Source organism: Marmota monax, unplaced genomic scaffold (assembly GCF_021218885.2).
Source record: "Marmota monax isolate L192 unplaced genomic scaffold, Marmota_monax_Labrador192_F-V1.1 WCK01_AAM20220418_F8-fsc00048, whole genome shotgun sequence".
NCBI lineage: Eukaryota > Metazoa > Chordata > Mammalia > Rodentia > Sciuridae > Marmota > Marmota monax.
In genome coordinates, this window is record NW_026694895.1 from 9,039,481 (window position 1) to 9,059,173 (window position 19,693).

At 33.7% G+C, this 19,693-nt stretch overlaps 1 protein-coding gene across 2 annotated transcripts in view; it reads right to left on the reverse strand.

Annotated features, from left to right (window-relative positions):
• Positions 1 to 624: 624 nt before the first annotated feature.
• The window catches only part of Epc2 (enhancer of polycomb homolog 2), a 132,740-nt gene continuing 113,671 nt past the window's right edge, over positions 625 to 19,693 (reverse strand). For both annotated transcript variants that reach the window (XM_058573511.1, XM_046426916.2), the window contains 7 exons: positions 18,223 to 18,312; positions 17,262 to 17,407; positions 16,813 to 17,156; positions 6,045 to 6,181; positions 4,529 to 4,688; positions 3,360 to 3,693; positions 625 to 2,437 (listed from right to left, as the gene is read on the reverse strand). In XM_058573511.1, the coding sequence (XP_058429494.1) occupies positions 2,365 to 2,437; positions 3,360 to 3,693; positions 4,529 to 4,688; positions 6,045 to 6,181; positions 16,813 to 17,156; positions 17,262 to 17,407; positions 18,223 to 18,312 (1,284 nt within the window). In that variant the 3' untranslated portion in view covers positions 625 to 2,364. The remainder of the gene's footprint in view (positions 2,438 to 3,359; positions 3,694 to 4,528; positions 4,689 to 6,044; positions 6,182 to 16,812; positions 17,157 to 17,261; positions 17,408 to 18,222; positions 18,313 to 19,693) is intronic.

The window sequence follows — 19,693 nt, forward strand, 5'->3', positions numbered from 1 at the left end:
TCCCACCACCCTCCAATGAAACATTCCCCCAGTATTCTAAAAGCTCCAGGTACCAATACTAGTTTCCTCAGAAAACAGAAAGATGGTGGTGCTGTCCAGAGTACTGCCAGTGCAGAAATAAACTATCCTCCAATTTAATAAAATGAGAACAAGTACTGTTACTTCTTCTGTTTTTGAAAAGCACTGGAAAAACGTGTATGCAAGTAACTGAAATGCCATCCACGAAAACAGTTACAACCACCAAAATAAGGAAGGCTTATTTTTTCTATTTTACTTCAAAAGGAACAAATAAATTGGTCATCAGTCTTCAGTAAGTTCTGGATTTGCCACCACCTCCAGAAACTGTACAAATAGTTCTTTTGTTTTACTTATTTATAACACATATATCACATAAGGCAAACTGACTTCATGCTTTACTTCAGTAAAATGGGGGGAAAATGCTTTCTCTGAAATTGGCACTAAAGTTGTTTTAAAATCTTAATAGCAAGAAGATACATCCAACTATAAGCAGAATGAACACAGTCATAATACATATCAAAATTATTTCCTTTATATAATCAGCAATGAGTAACTCCAGAGGTAGTATGGCAGAAACGATAATGGATCCTATCAGGTCACAACCAATGAAGAAATTAAATTTATTTATTTTTCCTAAGGTTCTGACCATAAATTGCTTTACACAGTTAGGACCTGAATAAAAACCACTCTCAGAAATCTTGGCCCATTAATTCAACTGACATATCAATTTACAACTTTCAGGACTGCAGATATAAAAAATGTAAAGTATAAAATTATGTTAAGTTTGAAATGGTTTTAATTGTATTCATTAAAAATATTTACATTTCCCAGTACTTACTTGACAAAACTCCCCTGCAATATAATTCTACTCTAAACTTTTATTTATAAAATGAGGCTCATTTATGAGATTTCAATGACTGCTACACTGAAAATTACTTACATTCTGTAAAATATTTTAAGAACTTTTCATATCAAAGGTAGTTTATATTGGATTATCTGAAACCCAATAGTGCCCACAGATGAGCTTCTTATAATTCTTTTTATTAATGCTTGGAAAGCACTGTGACAATGGAAAGTGCTGTTAAGTGCTATCATCTCCCTTAAATTTTCTTTTTTACTGTGTGCACATTGTGAAATAAACACATATGCAGCATGTCCATGTTTTGATATGTATTTTTTATTTCCCTGCAGTTTTCACTTATCAAGAACAAGTAACAGGGAAAGTTGTCTGAACTAGTGCATAAACAAACATTCTGAAACACCACTACACGTATCTAATTTACAAGAACCGTATAAAAAAAGTCACTAAAACACTACACTATGAAGGTGTCCAACGCTTACAGTCAGACTTTTTCCAACCCGTTACTTGCCTTGTAGCCACAGGAAAACTCTCCAAAATTGAAAAGACAATCTTGCCACAACCCCCCCCCCCCCAAACACCTGGGATGGCTCGATATCTAGACTTCCAATATTTATTGCAATGATATAATGCAATACATACCTGGTAAATATCTTTTATGTGGTGTGTTACAGTTTTAAAGCCAGTTAAAATATGCAGTCTTCAGATAAAATGTAATCCTTGAAAAATTTTCATGTCTGCACAGTTTAAATGTGCTAGATGCATAATTTTCCTAGTCCGTTTTTTCTGTGTAATTATTTTTTATAAACTGGTATTATAAATAGAAATATACATTCAAAATATATGGAAAAGTGAGTTACTACATTAAATTTGCATGTATCGATCCATCCCTTTCCCCTGCACAGTAATAGAAAATACTATTTTGCCTTGAACTTCATATTTGACAGTGAAATGCCACTAAAGTATTTACCAAAAAGTCCATCTAGTCAAATTGTGAAACAAAATGAACCAAGTGAAAACTTTACAGTTCCTTTAGAAAAAAATTACAAGAATTTCATTTCCTAGCTATGAATCTTTAACTTTTTAGACACAAAGTTGGATTTATTTTTACAAGATACAAAATGTAAACATGGCAAAATAAATAGTTAAAACAAGTGATGCAGGATCCCATTTCATGCTCATGATCCCATTAAAGAATTATTTTTTAAAATCCATTCAGTTGCAAATTCAAGTGCAAAAGCATGATGATGAATATCTACTATTCAAGTAACAGAAATAATATTGATGATACAAATAAACTATTTTACAAGGTAGTGATTTTCCCAATTTTACAAAATATACATCATATATCGACTTAACATCCGATATACTGTAGTCCATTTAGGTCCATTGTTACGCTCTGTGATCCACAGAGTGTCGCCTTTTGCATTCAGCTGGAATATGAATGACTGCATACCATCCACACAGGAAAAGCCACATGTTTTAGGTTATGTCACTTCCATAGCTACTGTTGTCTCTGCTATTCCATTTAAACCCAATCTTTCTGGTTCATGGTTCTCTCTATGAGGCAAAAAGTAAAATAAACATTAATCTCTAGGATCTGTTAACACTCAGCATTTATAGATTGCAATTTTATGTGACTACAATTAAACATGACTTCCTAAGAACCTTCTCCACTTTTATTATTTCCAGAAAGGAATGAAGATGTTTTCAACTCAGAAATTCCTAATTTCTAGTTTCTTGATTATAACTAATTTTTTTAAGGAAAGATAACAACTAAATACAGATTTTTGTAGAAGCTAATGATAACTACTGATGAAATATATAACACAGGACAATCCCAGTTTATTACAATAGGTGGAATACATGATGCTCAAAGAGAATCATCAATGGGAGTACAACATTATTTAAATCACCTCCAATTAGAGTTTAATTTTATAGGTTTAAGGTCATGTACTTATTAATACATGCAAATCAGTTTTTTCTGATTTACTGTCTTCTCTGCATTAGTGTGATTAAAAAAATATAAAAACTTACTCTAAATACATTATTACAGATTTAATTACTCCTGGAATAGTCTCAATTTTAACATATACATCAAATTTCTTTTTATAAAATGCTAAAAACACATAAATTGTGATTTGAAACTGAAATTCTGGTATGGAATTAATAATAACAACTCTAATCTTCCAGACTGTCTAAACAACAAAAAAAGTAAATGAAGCTTCTAAAAAATAGTGATGTTATTTGCCAATTTGACATTTTCTCCTTTTTCTTTTTTTCCTTTTACAATTCTGGTTGACATTTAAGCATCCTAATAGAAACCTCAAACAAATAACCTAAGTCACAGAGCCTTATGCTAAGCAGATCCTTAAGATGATGAAAAGCAAGTCTCTTAGACACCCATTGCTAGAACAGTTAAAAAAAAAAAAAAGTCTTTCTCCTCCCACAAATAGCCAGCAGAGAGAGAATACACACACACCTTGCTATGCTGCTGATGGCACTACTGGGAGTAACCTTTGGCACTCTGTCCATACTGGCAGCAACTGTGGCAAGTTTTAAGGCTGTTGGCGATGGTGCTGAAGTCCGTGTATTGATATGCACATTGACTGGAGAAACAACACTGACATTATTGAGGTGCACTGCATTTGTCAGGCAGGAATTGTTCATGGGAAGTGTTTGAGGACTGCTTGTGCACAATGCTGGGATTAAGTGGTTTGTAGTAGTGTGGCCAACTGTCCTTACAAGTTGTACAGCTGAAATCCCTGGGCTGGATGATAAAGCCATATTGGTGGAGTATAATGTTTTAGAGGTTCCTGAAAGATAAAAAGAAAAACCACTCAATTAGTGTAATGGGACATTAATAAAATACTTTAAAAATTAGAAGTTTAATAGTAAAAATTAATGCAAACATTTACATCTAATTAAATACCAAGTTAAAACTTTTCACATAACACTCTCCAAAGAGAGCTGCTTATCATTAAGTACAATAGTCTCATCTGATATAACCCAAAGCACACCCTCTTGCTTACTGGTCTGCATAAAGAGGCTTTGCATTCTGCTGCCTCTATATGTGGTGACTTTGAAGGCAACTACAATAAGATAGATGGTCAACAGGATCATGGGTATATGTAAAACAAATGGAAAAGCCAAAAGTCTAAGAAAGAAGTGAAGGTTGTCTTTGAGGACTCAGGATAGTAAAAAGCACACAGGGTTTCACAGTACTGTATTTCAGGAGGAAGTGTCAAAGAAAATCTCCCATGAGTATGCTGGATGGAAAGGTAAATCTGATTTAAAGCTTATTTATCAGACTGCCTTGCTTATATCTCACTCTTTAATCTACATGTGGATGACTCAATGGTGATGGTCAGTAATTAGTTCAATGGATATACTAAAATACGAAGCAACTAACAGTCTAGGAATGAAACCAGGAAGGATAGTGTACACAGCTAGGGAGCCAGCATATAGGAGGAAACAGGGAGTGACACTATGTGAATTCTAGAAAATACCCAGCTATTCCCCATATCTTTCCACAGAAATTCTGAAGAGTAATGATTGACTTCTTATATACATTTTTCCTTTGGAGATAAGAAATAAAACCAAACTCAAGTTTTTCATGAGCTATAACTTCAAGTGAAACCCCAGCTGTACCTGAAGGCTGGACGACACCATTTATGTTGCTGTGGCCTGTGTTCTGTTCCTTGACTACCTCACTTCGACCTGGAACAGGTGCACTGACCACTGCAGATGCAGCAAAGTGGGCGCTGGCTGAGTCGAGTGTTTTAGACATGCAGTCAGAGGTGCTTGAGCCCTATAAAACAGACAAAGTCAAATTCTCAGTTTCTTAGATGTGATTTCATGAACATTAAGGAATGGAGTAAACCCTAGAGACTGTTGCCTTTCTAATCTTCAATAGTCACAATTGTTTAGATTAAGAGATCCAGGACTTCACAGTTGAAGGGAAGTTAAATGGCCACTCCCTGATTCTGTATAAAACTTACAACTGTTACTAAAGCCAATAGCAATAGTCTGTAAAGCCACGTCCAGACCTATCTAGATGTCACAAGAGCGTTGATGGGGCCCAGGGACACTGAGAATTCCATGGTGTTTGACTCAGGATCTTTAAGGTCAATGTACTGACTGTTTGAGAATAAGCTGAACCACTATGGGCAGATGCTGGCCTTAGAGTTTGCAGAACATAACCAAATTGAGTACTTGTATAATTATGGAGCAATACAATTTAAGACCTAAAAAATGCAAGGTTTATTCTTTTCAGGAGGCTCAACTTGAGATATAAATATGTGTGTATGTATATTTTTGGCAGCATTGGGGACTGATCCCTGAGTGTTTTACCACTGAGCCATACCACCAGTCCATTTTATGATTGACTGATTGATTGATTCAGACAAGGTATTGCTAAGCTGTTGAGACTGGCCTTGAACTTGTGATCCTCCTGCTGCAGCCTCCACTGTAGCTGGAATTAGAGGTAGGATTATAAGTGGGATTACAGCCTGGCTTGGTTTTGTTTTTAAAAGCTTAAACAACAGACACTTATTCCCACATAGCTCTGGAGGCCAGAAGTCCACAGTAAATCTTACAAGGCTCATATATCTAGGTATTGGCAGGGTTGGTTCCTACAGTTTTCATAAAGTATTTTTATTCTCATCCCTAGTGTCTTTATTTAACAGTGTCTTATGAACAACTTTCCCTAGAAGCAATTTTTTTGCTACAGAGAAACATTATTCAGAGGCAAGGGGCTATGCTGCTTAGATTTACTGCACATTTCAAAGAGAATTACCTCTAGCTTCATGAGGCACAGTCACATAGCACTTAAACACATAGTTTAGAAAGGATCAAAAATGTTATAAAATCAAGAATGGGGATGATAGTTTTAAGAACACATAATTACTTTTATAAATTCTCAATAACCCTTCCAATAAAAAGTTATTTGTTTCCTAAATTAAAAATACCATATTTGGGCTCCAGTACTTTTCTCAAAATATTCAGAGATTAGCTTATAACTACTCACTTAATATTATGTAAATTAAAAAGAAATTCTCAAAATCAAGAGTGGCAAAATCAGTTATTTTCTGTGACCTAACTAAACAAAACAACAAAATCACAAAAGAAAAAGAAAGGGACAACTGTGATTAAAAGACAGGCTTACCTGTGCTTTTGGATGTGTCTGTTGCGAGGAATGCTGAGATTGCTGTTTCTGCTGAAGCTGAGCAAGTTGCTGTCTTTGCATTTGAACTAATTGCTGTTGATGTGTCTGAAACTGCTCTTCTGTGATGCCCCCTGTTACTGATAAAGGATAAATATGTGTTTTAAATATATACTTAATACAAATAGAATACAATGCAAACTTATTCCACAATTAAGATGAAGAGGAATCAAATCATAATACACATAAGTCAAGGAACCCAATAAAAATGACAAATCTTTCATCAAGTAAGGCATATGCTTAAATCCATGATCTCCTAATATCAAAATGCTAAAAAAGATTTCTAGGCATAGTTTTTGTTGAATAACAGTTCTTACATGAGGATTTTACCATTTATTCAGACTTAGGGCATTTACTATTAATTTTAATTCTCCCTATTATGGTGACCATGTAATGAGAAAAATTTCAATTTGTTAATGTAAATAATGATGATGACTAAATTATAGCCTTATAGTAAGAAAGCAAGACCACCTGCAAGACTAATTTTTACTTCAATGTCATATGACATTGAAGTGAAAATACCTTTCTTTAGTTACAAATTAGAAAAATAGATGTTCATCTAACATAACTATTGGCTATATTTAAGCCAGCAGTTCAATACTTAAAATAAGTCCTACCTATAAAAATAGGAGCTAGAAATAAAGAGTTTTCGAGAAAATTAAAGATACAATTGTATTCTCAGATATAATCAAGCATACTGCGGCCAAGTGTGTTAAAATTGGGTCTAATATAAAAACATATTATTTTCTTAGTTGATTAAAAGATCAACTAAGCTGGGGACAGTGGCACACACCTGTAATCCCAGCAGCTCAGGAAGTTGAGGCAGAAGACTACAAGTTCAAAGCCAGCCTAAGCAACTTAGACCCTTAGCAACTTATTGAGACCCTGTCTCAAAAAAATTAAAAAGTGCTGGGGTGGTTAAGTGCCCCTGGACTCAATCCCTGGCACCAACACAATAAACAAATAAATAAATAATCAATCAAGTTAAATTAAGAATCATTTTCCTCAAAGAAATGTAAACAAAATTTCATTCACTGATATTTAAGTAGATCACTGATAAACTGATTTAGAGGACACAAAAGCTACTTTCTAGAGGTTACTGAATTTTTAGAGTAATGAAACATTAAATCCCATCAGAATACATATAATCTAAGGGCCATTTTTGCTCTACTCACCCCCCTTTTAGGGAGGCGGCGGCAAGAGATTGAACCCAGGGGTATTCTATCACTGAGCTAGATCCCAGTCCATTTTGGGTCTTACTAAATTGCCCAGGTTAGCCTCAAACTTGTGATCCTCATGCCTCAGACTATTGAGAAGCTGGGATTACAGACACACTCTACTTTTCATTATAGCTTTCTTTCTGCTCTCCTATTTCACTGAAGCAACAAGTAAATATATCTATTATGCTGGAGAGTGCGTCACTATGAGTTACAGTGAATACAGGGCAAAACAAATTAAGAAGAGGGTCACTACTATAAAGTTCTGCAGTGTAGTTGGGAAGAAAAGATACACATAAAGAAATGCCAACTGTATGAGTCACCTTTTGTGTTAGTTAATCAATATGACTAGGATTCACCCTGAACCCAGGTTACATGACTCTACCCCCACAATGTTCCTGCTTAAGAGCATCACAAATGAGAAATTTAAAGCCTACTCCTACAAAAAGCCCCAGAGATAAACAAAGCTTTAGAAAAACTTTCATTTCTGTTCTACAACATTATCATTAAAATTTGTATTGAATCATACTAGGGGGAAAAACAGATAGCAATTAAAAAATCTGGAGCTATTTACTGCTCACTCGAAAATCTTAACATTACCTGTATTTTTTGAAGTACATATTAATTATTTTACTGAATTACCAACAAAATCAAATATCTTTCTTTGGATATGTTAAATTCACTGCAAGTGTTCTATTTTTAAATGAAAAAAAAATTTAATTCTAAAGTTACAATCTTCAAAATCAAATGAAAATGTGAAGTATTCATGAATTTCCAGCTGTTTGAAAACCTTGGAGAAAGAGATGAAAAACAGCTTATTAGATACAAAGTCAGAGAGGAAAATCTCAAACCCAAATAAATCTGTAAGTCTTATATGTACAATAAGAGCGGACCATTTCAAAAGAAGTAAACTTGGAATCTGGTATTAGCAGTCCTTAAATCCAGTATTGATTGTCCAGAGCTGAGCTTAGTGGTGTGGTGAAAAGGAGATTCAAAGTGGTTAAGTCTGAGGAATAAACCAAATAAGGAGAAAATACTTTTTATGGCTATTTCAAAATAGAAATGTAAATAAGACTCCTTTTCCAAAATCTTATAAGAGAGCTAGTAAAATCTTAACTAATTCAGAATAAAGTATAGGTTGACTATTCCTAATCTAAAATGCTGCCAAGACCAAAATTTTCTGAATGTACAATACTCAATGAATTTGGGATTTTGGAAAATTTTGGATTTCAGATTTTGTGATGCTCAAATAGTAAAGGCTACACAACTATTTTAAATTTGAAAAACTCAGAAATCTGAGATACTTCTGGTCCCAAGCGTTTCTTATAAGATACATAAATATCTAAATTAGTGAAAAGAATAAACTGCCATTTAAAAAAATGAAAGGTATTACTTTTAGATGCATGTGTAAGTTTGTTGTATGATCCCAACTACTACGTATAACTATAAAGCTCTAATAAAAACATACTTTAAAAAAGTATTACTTTTGGGTTGGTAGTCCACAGCTAACACAGCATTGCCAACTACAGGTGTCCTACTTGCTTTTGTAAACAGATGATCATTATGTATATATTAAAAAGGATGGTGATAAAATTACCTACTTTTTTAGACGTCTGCATTTATTGTCTTGTGTTGGTGAGTCTATTCATTTGCTCAGAAACTCCATTCTTTTTCTACTTATAGGAACTCATAAAATTCCAACCATGTCTCAGTCCAAATTATTCAAATTAATGGTGTTTCTCAGCTTTTTAAAATTTCGGCTGACTGTGATACCAAAAATCTCGTTCCTGATCTCATTTTTAAGTTGAGAATTACTGATTAAAAACTTAATATCATCCTATAATATGGATATGCTTTAAAGTTACATTAATTTTTTTCCCTCTTCTCCCCTTCCCCCAAACTCAGTATGTTATATCCTTTCTTGATATTGTTCTTTACTGTTAAGGTATTTTATATTTGAAACAAGCTGATGGTCTTCATCTAAAATTTTCTCTTTAGTATTACCTCAAAAATTCAGTATTTAAACAAAGTAGTACTAGGACAAAATAGTAAAAACAGCAAAGAGTAATCATGATACAAAACTGGAATACAGACAAAACACCCTTTCTAACTCCTTTATCATTTTGAGGGTAAAGGGAAGTAGTTAAGAAATATATGGTTTTAATGGCACAGACACAATATTGAATCGTGGCTCTCAGGGTTCATTTACACCATGGTAGATAAATGGTAAAAATTTGAAAGCATTTTCTCTACTTATTATTTTTCCTTTCTTAAGTTATTAGAACACTTTCAAAACTAAAATAAACACTTCCATAACTGACTTTAAGGCATCAAGAGGCACACATTAAAATACATCAGGAAGAAGTCACAGTTATAGTGACTAAATCTGTTTAGGACTGAAATACATGGTAGGGAGCCAGCTTGGGGTGGGGTAGTGGTGGCACAAAGTGGAAGTAGGAATGTTTTGTTTTTGTTTTTCCCCTATTCTGGGGATTAAACCTAGGGGTGGTTCTACCATTGAACTACATCCCCAGCCCTTTTCAAAAAATTTGATACAGAGTCTCGATAAGTTGCTTAGGCTGGCCTTGAACTTGAGGTCCTCCTGCCTTAACTGTTCAAGTGGCTGGGATTACTGGCGTGGGCTATGGTGTCTCCTCTCCCTAGTTCATCTTTAAAGTTGCTAGCATATGATGAGGTTGTGGGGGAAAAGGTATTCTTATACATCGGTGGGATTGCAGACTAGTTAAAACCACTCTGGAAAACAGTATGGAGGATTTCTCAAAATATTAGGAATGAAACCACCATATGACCCAGCTATTTCACTCCTTGGCATTCTCCCCAAATATCTAAAATCAGCATACTAAAGTGATACAGCCACCTCAATGTTTATAGAGCATAATTCATGATACCTAAATTATGGAACCCAGATGCCCATCACTAGATGAATTAATTAAGAAATTATGATACACACACACAAACATGCACACACACACTGTTCTACTAAGCTATAAAAAATAATGAAGTTATGGTATTTGTCAGTAAATGGATGGAAATGAAGATTATCATGCTAAGTGAAATTAGCAAAACTCAGAAACTCAAAGGTCGAATGTTTTCTCTCATTCACGGAAGTTAAGAGTAAAATAAAGGAAAGGAAAAATAGGATAGCAATCAAATATAAATTAATAGATGATCGAGAGGAAGTCTAGAAGAAGGAAGAGAATGGGAGAGAAGGCGCGAGAAGGAAAAGAGGAGGATCATAAACTGAAATAGATTTCCATGCATGTATGAGTTTGTTGGAATGGACCAACTACTATGAATAAGTATTAAGCTGTAATGAAAAAAAAAAGTTGCTAGCTTGAAAGGAAATTCACTTCATACTTCAAAGTCCTATCAGTTTAAAAGTAACCATAAACCTGGGTTGGGGTTGTGGCTCAGCGGTAGAGTGCTCGCCTAGCACATGCGAGGCCCTGAGTTCGATCCTCAGTACCACATAAAAATAAATAAAATAAAGGTATTGTGTCCAACTACAGTTAAAAAAAAAAAAAAAAAAAAAAAAGTAACCCAAAAATCTGTTTCGTGAATGTGACAATTACCTCACAACTCTAGACAGACAGTAAGGAAGTATTCTTTCCCTAAGTATGAAGTTTTATAAATCTTCCTGGGTAACACATTCTGGCAGATCAGTATACCTGTTACAGAATTTCACCCTTTATATACACAAATATGTCATTCCATAAGTAAGTAAATTCTTGCATGTCCAGATCTCATTATATATAACCTACAATCTATCTTCCATGAAAGCCCATAACCTTTCTGGCTATCTTCTATGTAATCTGAACCATTACTCATCTTGGATTTAACAGTCTGCTTTTATTCCATGTACCTTTCCTTGGAATATCTGTATTATTTTTGGGATGTTTATTGTTTTCAAATGTCCCAGGAATTGTTCGTTTTATCCTTTACCTTTTAGGTTTGTGATTCTTACATGGTGCTTGGCTTAGGCTGACCTCTTATCAGCTTTTCCTCCTATTTTCTGACAGTGATCCATGAAAAACATATTCTTGAGTACCTTCACAGATTTTACATTAACATCATTACAAAGTTTTAGATCACTATTTCTTGAGCTTGGGAACACAGAGATATTCCTGAGTTTATGTGAAACCTTTACAAGTAGTTGCTAACTTTGTATTACTGTTTCACTGATAAACTAACAAGAAAAACTGAACAGAAACACATTTTGGGTCTCCTGGATGATCATCTCATCAAAGTACAAACTTGTGATTTTTGTGTTTCCCAAGAATGCATGCCTGCCTTTGTTTTTCATAATCCTTTTAACTTTCAACCCAGTTTTTCTCAAACTGGGCTAAGATGATGTATTCTTAGGAAGCTATGAATTTTTCAAATACTGGCTTAGACCAAGTTTTCACATCTTAATGAATAATACCTAATATGGTAGTGAAAATCATTTAAGGATGGTGGAACGAGATGGACATCATTACCCTAGAAGTCAAAATGAATATATTATTCAGCATTTTTCATCTATCACACAGATCTATTACATAGGTCTTTGCTATATGTTTTAACACATGCTTTATTAAAGCAATGTTAACAGCATGTAAGCTTTTTTGTTTTGAAGGACAGGTATGGGACTGGATGAGGGTTGGGGAGAGAGGGAGATTCTATTTCAAATCTTCCAGGTTACAATAGGGAGTCAGGTTCACATAAACCGCTGGTGTTACTCCAAGGACAAATGTAATCCAGGAGAGTTGATATAAGCTTTCCAGGGCTACATATATTCTATAAAGTCTTTTAGTTATAGGCAAACTAACAAATTCTAAGGGCAGGGAGTAAAAACATAAGGGAGGTAGGGGAATGAGGAACAAATGGGTGTGAGGATAATGAAAATGGATTAAAGATCCATTTAAGCTGCTGATACCCAACCTAAATAGTTACAATTAAAATGTCATCATTATTCACTTAATGGTCAAACTCTTTAATCCCTTACGTTTAAATCCTTTTCTCACCTTCAGAAGCAAGCTTAATAAAAATGATAAATCCTTTTGAGTATCTTAGTAGTGCTAACAGTCTTACTCATGTTAAAACTTTTACACTTATAAATATTTCATGGCAATTTAAGAAAAAATGAGAAGAGAAACAAAATTAAATTAAAAATCAGGAATTCTTCTTGGAAATGTACAAACTATTAATGAATTTATAAACTCGCAATATTAAGGTATCAGGAACTAGCCAAAAGGGTTACTGTGTTAACACACGTGGAAAGAGAAAGATGTGGTAACTTGCAACTCTGAATTTACGAAAACCATGGTTAAATGTAAATTAAGATGGTCTTTCAAGCCTGAACAAGGAAAACACTTTTAGATATGAAATAACTTTTCTTGGGTTTTCAACTTAAGAATACCATCTCAAATAATGCTGCATTTTCAACTGACAAAAAATGTTATCCTGTATTTATATAAAGAATATATTATTTATCATGTGCTGTCCTTGCAGGTAAGAAGTATTGATTTTTTTTTTAAACTCTGCAACTTTAAAACCTTAACACAGTGCTTTGTATGTAAAAAATCCTAAAATATTATGTAAGAAATAATTTTCCTTGGCTATTCACTTGCTATGTTGAGCACAATCTCTCTCTCTCTCTATCCTATTTTATTTTTACTTTTTGTACCAGAATTTGAACCTAGGGGTGCTAAACTATTGAGCCCTAACCCATATGTTTGTGTGTGTGTGTGTGTGTGCATGTATGTCTTTTTATTTTTGTACCGAGGAATTGAACCACAAATCATTTAACCACAGAGACATATCCACACATCTTTATGTTTTACTTTGAAACAGGGTCTCACTAAGTTGCTGAGGGCCTCACTAAATTTGCTGAGGCTGGTCTTGAACTTGTGATACTCCTGCTTTAGCCTCCTGAGCTGCTGGGATTATAGGTGTGCACCACAATGCCCAGCAATCCCTTTTTAATTTTTTTCTTTTGAGACAGTCTCATTAGTTGCTTAGGGGCCTCACTAAGTTGCTGGGGCTGGCTTCGAACTTGTGATCCTTCTGCCTCAGCCTCTGGAGTTGGTGGGATTATAGGTATGCACCACCATGCCTGGCTATCCTGTTTTTATTGAGAAGAGTTTTTCAATTAAGATAGCACATCTTTATTTTACTTAATACTTAACAAAACACACACTTTGATTTGAAATGAAGTCTTTAGTTCTTTATATCACTAGAATACAAATTTAGTTTTAAGAATATAAAATTAATGAACAATATATTCTGAACACAGGAATTATAAATTAACATATTTGCCATGGTTATTAATAACATATTTTGCCAATAACCCTCTGGTTCATGTAAGACACAGTTTTCTTTTTTTTTTTTTTTCTCTCTGTTTCCTTAAGAACTGAGGAACTTGTGATATAAAAACACTTTCTACAGGCATTAGATTTCTATTTCTGATTAAGCTCTTTAGGTGCTGAGATTTCCCAGCTGTGAAAGAAAATTCAATACTAATAATTTGTTCAGTTCACTGATATTCTGCCAAGGTAAAAATATGGTCCCATGTCAATCTTACTATTCTTAAAAAAATGTTCTCATGACCACTATGCTAAGAACGAGCAAAAGACATACAGAATAAAAGAAACCAAAATTCATGAAGAGTCCATTCTTTTGTGCATGCCCATCAAAGTAAAAATGCAACTTTCCCCAAACTCTCCCCTTACTATCTCTTCAGGTAGGAGAGGAAATTTATATCAGTCTTTACTGAACTATAGTTAAATTCATTTAAGACCGTCTAAACAGAGTGATAAAACTATGTAATGAATATAATTGGTACAAATGGGAACTTAAAATTACTACAGCTTTTTAATTATATACAAAAATGGCATATAGAGACTTTTGGCATTAGGTATTTACAGTCCTGTGCCTAATTGCCTCACACACTGAGCTATAATCCCAAGTCCCCATACATTATATATTTTGGGAGCACTGGGAATTGAACTCAGGGACACTCAACCACTGAGCCACATCCCCAGCCCTATTTTGTATTTTATTTAGATACAGGGTCTCACTGAGTTGCTTAGTGCTTCATCATTGCTGAGGCTGGTTTTGAACTCATGATCCTCCTGCCTCAGCCTCCTGAGCCCCTGGGATTACAGATAGGTGTGTGCCACTGCATCTGGCCATAATATTTTAATATTAAACAAAAGAAAGTCATTAAAAACAAAATGCCTACTGGCCTCAAGGACTAATGAGTAATAGTCAGTAGAGAGGCAAACAATCAATTTGCTCTACTTACAAATGTTTAAATATGAAAGATCTGATTTTAAAATATTGGCTTCTAATATACCTAAATTGTTGTTTAGGCCTTTAAGTCTTTTAAGGAAGCATGAAATGGTATTATGGCAGGGGTATTTAAAAATACAGGAAAAAGGACACAGAATAAAAAGACTACTTTTTCCCCCTTGATGGTAAGGGAAAGGCAGAAAAATACAAAACAAAACAAAGAAACTACCTCCCCCCAAAAACCCCAAACAAACAAACAAAAAAACAAAACCAGACCAAACAAACAAACCCCTTTATTGATTATGATGTTAATATTGTACACTTGTGATTTACATTCCCTGAGACATGCATGTATGGTTAAAGATAGTATTTTAAATGATTTTATTTATGCTGATATATGATAGTGTAATAGAATTATAGAGCTGATTATTTGGGACCATTTAAGTTACATTAAGTTGTATTTCAGATCAATACATAATCAAGTAAAATTGCAACTTTCCCCAAACTCTCCCCTTACTATCTCTTCAGGTAGGAGAGGGAATTTATATCAGTCTTTAAATTCATTTAAGGCCATCTAACCAGAAGTGATAAAACTATATAATGAATATAGCTGGTACAAATGGGAACTTAAAATTTTTTACTATAGCTTTTCAATTGTATACAAAAATGTATTGATGATACAATAACATATACAACATATATACATTTTCTACAAAAAAAGTCAAGTTAAATCCAGAGTTTATCTGGAAAATATAGTAGAAAGCTGTAAATATTTGGCCCTGCTTAGCTGGAGAAAAAATACACACAAATAATTTTTATGGTATAAATTGGTAAAGAAAAAATTCATTCTATGATCAAATGTAATGATAAATGCCTATATCTATTTTTAAATTCCCATTTGGCAAAATTATTCTGAATAATGTTTAATACAGGAATTTCTGTTTAGTTAAATAAGGTAGCTAGCTAAAAAAAAAATAAATAAAAGATTTAATCTAATTATTTGTCAGTTTCTTACTATCTTTAGATTTTTAAGAATACTGTGACCCCAAATCATATTAGGTATTTATCCACTTCAGTTTCAAAAGCTCAAGAGAGTTCACAGACTCATTAAATTTATATAATGGGATGCCATTTTCCTTACTTAAGTTCATTTAGGAGAAAGTTAACCAAAACATTTGGAAAATTATATGCCAATTTCCAATCATTCAAAGCACCAAATTTTCTATTACAACTTTTAAACAAATAAATGCCTACATCAACTTGAAAAATAGGCAGTTCAGTAATTAAAAAGACTGATTACTATAGACACCAAATTTCAAGCTAAAATGATTTCATATTACTTTAAGTAAATTTAATATAATAATTCCGAATCCTAAAATGCACCATCCAGGAAATAATTTAAAAATACATATGCTTTACAGAAAGAAAGGCTATCCAAAGTATAAGTCAAGTCACATCTATTTTTCTCTTCTGGATACCATGTATTATTTACAATGAATACATTATAAGGATATTTATAAATTATACACATTTGTATAAATGTGATAAGGACTATCCACAGACCAAATTAAAATTACAGCTTAGTTTTTTCTAACATTATACATTATTTACAATTTACATGTCATAAAAATACTAAACTGATTTTAATGTCTTTTTAAAGTAAAAAATACTTTTTCTGATCTCAATGGGAGAGGGTGAGCTACCAGACAAAATCTAAACTATTCATAGAGAATCTCCTAAAAAAACATCATTTTTCAGAAAGAAAAAATTCAATGGTACTCTCAAGAAGCAATGCTTTCATTTCAGCAAAGAATACACAAAAATGAATTTTTTTTGTAGCACAAGAACCAGAGAATATTGTGCTATGATGATTTGGTGGCAGCTTGTAAACAGTAGTCTGCCCACAGAGAACTCTACACATTCTACCTACACTTTTATCATATCAGACATTCACATTCCAAACACATGTCAGTGGTTTTATAGATACTAGTTAGGACATTTTGGTTAAAATGTGAACCACCTGAAGTACAATTTTGTTACTTAGGTTGGGAAAAAAAGAAATGTACTAGGTTAAGATAAAATTTCTTTCCTGAGTGGTATTAGGAAAATAAACCTCTAAAAGGTATTGAGTCTATTTAGTAGATAATGAAAATTAAGGAGAAAGAGCATCAGGATATACTCTAAACACAGTGACAGCTTACCTGATATGCCATTCTTGCTGGTGTTCAATAAAGCTACAGATGCTGCAGAAACTCTTTTATTGTTCACAGTCTGCCCTGGTTTTCTTGAGGTACATTCTTCACTATCACTGTCCTGTAAATTTAGTAGCCTTGGCTGGAAACACTGTAGTCGACAAGATCTGATATTGCTTAATATTTCAGAAAGGGACAGTCTATTTTCACAAGGTTTACTGGAAGCATTGGTCCGAGAGAAATTAGAAGAAAAGTCTATAGTCTGGGAAGAGCTTGAAAAACTATTCAGCATTTCAGGGTCTATCTGTTTCAGGACTGGGTCATGTTCTGTGGATATTCGGTCCATTATGACTCTGAAAAGCAACATAAAACCAAGTATTAACTGGATGAACTTAACAGTTTCTTTATACCTTCCCTTCTAGCTGGTAAACAAAAACCAATCAAAACAAACAGTTTACCTTCCACCTCTGCCAATTCGCCTCCTTGCAAATCCTATACATCTTCTTGGGACTGTAAGTGTTGTAAGGCAATGCCTATACCTCAACTTATCCAAATCTGCCAATTCTGAATTCTCACATGTATGGTCAGCTTGGTCCAAACGAGGCTGAAGGAAAAAAAAAAAAAAAGATAACTCATGGAGTAGTTACAAAAAGTAAAAAAGTTAAAACTGTATTTCAAGCATTCATGGGTCAAGCTTAAGCCTCCTCTTTGAAGAAACATACAGCCCATTTCTTTGCCTTCTCATTACCTTCATATTTTATTTTTCTGTCTTACCACTTTTGTCCCCTTTCATATTTCCCCCTTCTCTCATCACTATAACCTGTAAATAAATCTTCATACTCCTACATTAAATACACATACCCTGGAAAAGTTGTCAGTGTGTGCTTACCATAATGCAATTAGATAAATGGTCTCTACAATCCATGTAAGAAAGTCAAAACCATCCTCTTAACTCTATAGTTATACTTCATGAGAAAACCTTAGCACTAGGGAGTCAGAGCCACTCCTTGATGTAATGCTGCACCAAAACTTGACAACAGCACAAAGAGAATTCCAAGTTTATGCATGCATAAGATAGACTTGCAGCACAATAAATTTCCATAAATACTCAGCAGTCATCAAAGGTTCCAGAACCAACTTAGGAGATTCTGGGGCTAACAAATGCTAAAGCTATAGTTACAGCCCAGAGCAAAACTGGATTTCTAAAATATGAGGAATTTTCAATTTCCAAGCAAAGAATTCTGAAACCTTTTGAAAGGACTCAATATCTTTTAACATCTTTTACTGGTGTTCACATAGGGAATGTTAAATAAAAGCCACTAATGCACTTCCCATTTTTAGATCAAGCCTAAGTTACCCTGACATGAGTTATCTGTTAATTCCAGTTTATAAAAATATCACAAAAAATAAAGTTCTTACAGCATAATACTGGCATCCTGCCCGTCTTCTGAAAGCACAGGGACCATCAGGATCATTTTCTTCTTCGGGTTCTGATACTGGGGATGGTACCTGAACAAAAGAGGTATCCATTTAGGAGTTATTTAAAGTCAATAAATCAATAAGTGCAATGACCTAAAATTAAAATCTGATCACCAACAGCAAATCACTCCTATATTACATCTAGTGGGCAATAAATTCCCCCAAACATTTAATGATTAGTAAATATGTTCTATGATCAAAAATTCTAATTTTTAATAAATCAGTTCTTGCAGTAAGTATACATGATATTGTTGAACTGCTTATTAGCATGAAGTGTTATGTTATAAACTTAAAAACAATTAGTAGAGTTCTTCTGTATCCCATTTATATTTTACAAATAGTATATGTGGCCATAAATACTTAATGATGACAGTTATGCTTCACATATAAATAGGTATTCTTTTTATCCAATAATTTCTCTCTGTAATAAAGCCAAAAACTAGAAACACTTATGAACAGGCAAAAACAAAAAACAACAACAACAAAAAAACACAATAAAGGTAACAGATTTTGCTCAAAAGGAGTTTTTTTTGGTTGTTGTTTGTTTTTTAAAAATATCCCCCCGCATTTTTAAAAAAATTACTTTTAAAACTCAACAGTACAGAAACAGAAAATTAGAAGAAAGAAGATTTGTTAAAGGTAAGCAGACTGGTTGCAGAGAAATGGTCAATCCTAAAGGAAAATAATAGTCTTTCAAAAGGCTGTCACATTGAAAAGCATTCTGTCTGGGGCCATGTGACATCAGGCCAAACAGTGTGATCTCTAGGGCAGCACAGATACATTATAGCATACTTATGTCATAAAAACAGATTAAATGATATATAAATATATTCAAACACATCAAAGAAATGTTTTAGATAAATTTCCTCCATAACAGTTAAACAACAACAACAATAACAACAACAAAAACAACAAAAGTTTTGGTACTTAAGTTTCAGTTGTCTCACAATTTCACTTGGCAGGGTCCCACTTTTTCTGACAAATGCTAGCTCAATCATATTTACTTGCACATTTTGAACCTCACAAATCCCTCTTTCCCTATTTTGAGAAGAAAAATATTCTTTCCACATTATTTCCAAACTGTGGTAATTACCAAATTACCACTTAGCAGAGTCATCCAGGGGAGAAAGGTATTTGTTTGAGGTTCCAATATACCTCCAATAACCCTACGGGGAAGATACAAAAACAGTGAGCTGAAGCTGATTCTTTTTCCTAGGGAACCAAGTTCCAAAGGTGAAATTTGAGAGGAAATTTAAAGTATAAATTTTACAGTTTGGTTTCTTTGCAAATCATCGATCTAAGATACACACAGAAAGTTTGCAATTAAAATCTTAGAAATTATAGGCCTACAGTATATTATCTCTTTTCTCCTATCATTCTCCAGAGTAGATTCCAGTATATGTGGGAAAGC